At 46.2% G+C, this 3975-nt stretch overlaps 1 protein-coding gene across 1 annotated transcript in view; it reads left to right on the top strand.

Annotated features, from left to right (window-relative positions):
• PRDM15 (PR/SET domain 15) overlaps positions 1-1742 on the top strand; it is a 77056-nt gene extending 75314 nt beyond the window's left edge. Inside the window, 1 exon segment of the mRNA XM_023739096.1 lies at positions 1190-1742. Coding sequence (XP_023594864.1) covers positions 1190-1742 — 553 coding nt within the window.
• The last annotated feature ends 2233 nt before the right edge of the window (positions 1743-3975 follow it).

Below are 3975 nucleotides of genomic sequence, written 5' to 3' on the forward strand. Positions count from 1 at the left end.
TGTTTGAGTCCTCCTTGGGGGCTGCTGTGTGGCGCCTTCCAATCTAGGGGGCTCGTCGGCCGGCACTGTATCAGACGATATTCTGCTGTGATCCCATAGGGTTTTACTGGCTGGTTTTTGGATGTAGATCACCAAGCTTTTCTTCCTAGTCTGTCTTAGTCTGGAAACTCTTCTGAAACCTGTCCACCATGGGTGACCCTGCTGGTATTTGAAATACTGGTGGCACGGCTTCCAGCATCACAGCAACACACAAGCCACCACACTGGGACTTCATATAGCTGCAGTCAGCTGACACCTCTCGTTTCTCCCTTGAGCATTATTTCATGTCAGTATTTCAGAATTTTTTACCTACAGCCACACTCTTCGTTGCTGAATACAACATGACATTCTGACATGTTAAAGAGGGCCGTCGCCCCCTGGCTGGGAATTGGGGGTACTTCCCAGTGTGGGCAGTTATAAATAGCCTTCCTAAGTGTGTCCCTTTCCTGTTCGAGTGGAGCTTTGTACATCTGCTGACTAGTCCTTGTAAACCAGAGAGAGTGGGGGGACAAGAAGGACGGACTCAGCCAGCAAGCCCTTCCTCTTTTAATGGAAACTTCCAGTTCAATCCTGACCACTTGTGTTATGGAGGCTTCCAGATCTTTTACCAGTCCGGGTCTAATACTGTGCACCTCTCTCTTCTTTTCAGAGATAGTAGTCCTGATTGTAAAAATGGTTACATTTATTTGGCCTTTCATCCCAATCCATGAGAAAGAATACTACTTGCTTTTTTTTTTTTTTATTCGATCTTGTTACTGTCAGTTACTTTATCGCCCTTTTTTAGCTTTAGACTTGGGGTTTTCATTTGCCAGTAGGAAGGCTGTTTAGAAGAGCAGGTAGAAAATGAAAACCATATTCCCTGTCGTTTATCGTCATTGCTTTTCTCTCTCTCTCTTCTTCCCCCACCGCCCCCCCCCAACCAGTAACGTGCATTTTTTTCTCGGTTCTATCTCATTGCCTATATGATTAGGTCTGTGTGGTTCTTCTTTTTGTCCAGAAAGACTTTCTTCAGGCCAAAAGTCACCTATTGTAAGTTACTTAGTTTAATTAAAAATTCCACTTTAGTTATTTAGTTTAATCTTCCACCAAAAGATGTTTTGCCCTTTTTTACTTGGACAGGGTCGTGATTTTTCCAGCATGAAACGTGCAGGAAGGGAAGGGTTCTTTTGTTCTCAATTTTACAGAAACGATTGACTGTTTTATGTTGTGTGCAACTCTTCCAGGTGGTGGTGACGCTGGGTGACCCAAATGTCACCACTCCATCAAGCTCGGTCGGCTTGACCAACATCACCGTGACCCCCATCACCACTGCAGCTGGGACTCAGTTTACTAACCTCCAGCCGGTGGCTGTCGGTCACCTCACCACCCCAGAACGCCAGTTGCAGCTGGACAACTCCATCCTGACTGTGACCTTTGACACCGTCAGCGGCTCTGCCATGTTGCACAACCGCCAGAATGACATCCAGATCCACCCGCCGCCGGAAGCCTCGAACCCACAGTCCGTGGCCCACTTCATCAACCTGACCACTCTGGTGAACTCCATCACGCCGCTGGGCAACCAGCTCAATGAGCAGCACCCCCTGGCATGGCGGGCGGTACCTCAGTCAGACGTCCTGCAACCGCCGCAGCCGCAGCCCCCGCAGCAGCAGGCAGCCCAGCCCCAAGTGCCGGCAGAGCAGCAGCAGCAGATGTACAGCTATTAAGTCTCCTGCAGAGAACTGGAAAATAGAAAGACAGGGAGCTTCTGGTGGATTTTTGAGATTGGTTTGCTGGATACCAAACAAAGAAAAAAAAAAAATCATACATTGCAATGTAAGTAAAGGTTGACTTTGCTTTTGCAGAATTCTCTCCCAGCCCCGCAACAGTCATCACAGTCTGCAGGTAAGAGTTTTACCTGCTCGGTTCCACACTACGCCTTACTCAAGGTAGCCCCGCCCCAGCCTTCCCTTACAAAACCCAGTTGGTTTCACTGACACGGACTTGGGAAAGTTAAACATAAAAAGAAGCAGCATCATAGGAGGCAAGCGATATGTTAAATAGGAGCATAAATGGTTCATTTGGATTTTTCCTTTACAACTCGGGTATTGTGTGGAAAAAAAAAACAGTATTCAGACCTGGCAACACACAGCAACGAAACCCAACTTTCTCCTCACTTCTGGGTTGTTGTTTTTTTTTTTAAGTGAACAAGCAGACCACAGTTCAAGTAACCTGATTCTCTTCTTTGAAATTTGGTGTGAATTTGTCCTACCTCCATGGACTCAACCATGTGAGAAAGATATGCCGTGATAGCGTATGTCTCTTCGAGCCTTCAAGTTCAACAGGCAAGGGCGTTATGTGATGTCCCTGAGTCAGGCACAAAGGCTTCTTAGTAATAGAATACATAAACCAATTTTTAGTATAGTTTTTTCTTTCTTTCTTTTTTGTTTCAAGCAGGGACAGATTACCCAATAAGTGAGATAGGCACGGGCTTAACTGTGCTTACTTACTAATCTGTAGTGGTGAAACCCATGTGAAATTGTGCACTACAGATTCATTAGTAAACACGTGCATACATTGCTTACTGTAAGCCGGGACATACCATGCCCACTGGTGAATCTGCCCCTAATGTCAAGCATTCATTATGTGCTCAAGGCAACGTTATGGCCAATGTTGACTTTGATTGGATGTGATTTTAACCTGGTAAAGTCATTTGCACTGTAGGACTAGCCTTCCATGTCCCATTTTACACACCTGCCCGAAGGCAAAGAGACACCTCCGTTGTGTGCCACAGGTCAGTCCTCACGCCATCCCTCCTCGTGGCTCCTTCCGAGTTCCCTCGGAATTCTCTGCCATCTAAATCTATTTATTACGGCTGGCGATCAGCCTGAATCCCCTGAGCGGAAGAACAGGGAAGAAATCCTTGTTTCCTCTCTGTTGAAACTTTGATTCCAAAGGTTGATGTCTTTCAAGATCGATTTTCTGTAAAAATGTGGAAGGAGTTTGGCTCTTGACCGTGGAAAGGCATAGGCATTTCTGAAACGCAAAGATACCGCTATTTCCTGCCAGGCAGCACTGAGAACAGAAGAGGTTAGTTCTCTGATAAGCGATTGTGCCGATTAACACCCAGCTCTGCCTGCGGGCAGAACAGGAAGGCACGTGCGCCATTTTCTCAGGTGTTGGCCAAGGCTCCATGATGGTCATAATGGAAGCAGAAAGAGGCATGGGAAAAGCAGTCTTAAGTCTCCTAGTATTTTTTAACTTTGTCCACTGAAGTGACACCTTTGCCTTACTTTGTCCCTGATCCCTCTTTGCCCCCGATTCTGTTATTTGGGAGACCATCTAGAAGAAAGCCCAACAAAGAGTCAGTAGCGGATAAAGGAGGGCCAGAGTAACGCTGACATTGCTAAGGAGGCAAAGGATGGTTTGCTCCGGAAAACGCAACCTTCGCAGCGCTTCATTCCCGGTGGCAAAATGTTGAGGCTAGGGCCAATATTAGTTTTGTGCATTTCAAGCCTTTGTGAACTAAGGAAGGTTAATTATCCAGGCACCACGCGGAAGGAGCCCTCAGAGGTCATATAATTCACAGCCACACTCGCTCACTCTCATATGCTCCCGACCCTCCCTCTCAGCTGAATTAATATGGGAGATCGTTTGACCTTTTAATTTATGAGAATTATTTTTATCTTATTTATGTATGTAACTCACTGCTTTAATACATCATAGTTGCATTGAATGAGCTTGGGCCAGAGGTGGTAACGTTTTCTAAAATATTGTCTCCATTCTCCAAACATAAGTGGCGCAGGTATTCACGCGATCAAAGGCGCTCTGAGGTTCTGAAGATGTGTATATATATATGGAAACCCTGGTGGCAGAGTGGTTAACAGCTACAACTGCTAACCAAAAGGTCAGCAGTTCGAATCTACCAGGCGCTCCTTGGAAACCCTGTGGGACAGTTCT

The sequence above is a fragment of the Trichechus manatus genome, unplaced genomic scaffold (assembly GCF_000243295.1).
Source record: "Trichechus manatus latirostris isolate Lorelei unplaced genomic scaffold, TriManLat1.0 scaffold00128, whole genome shotgun sequence".
Taxonomy (NCBI): domain Eukaryota; kingdom Metazoa; phylum Chordata; class Mammalia; order Sirenia; family Trichechidae; genus Trichechus; species Trichechus manatus.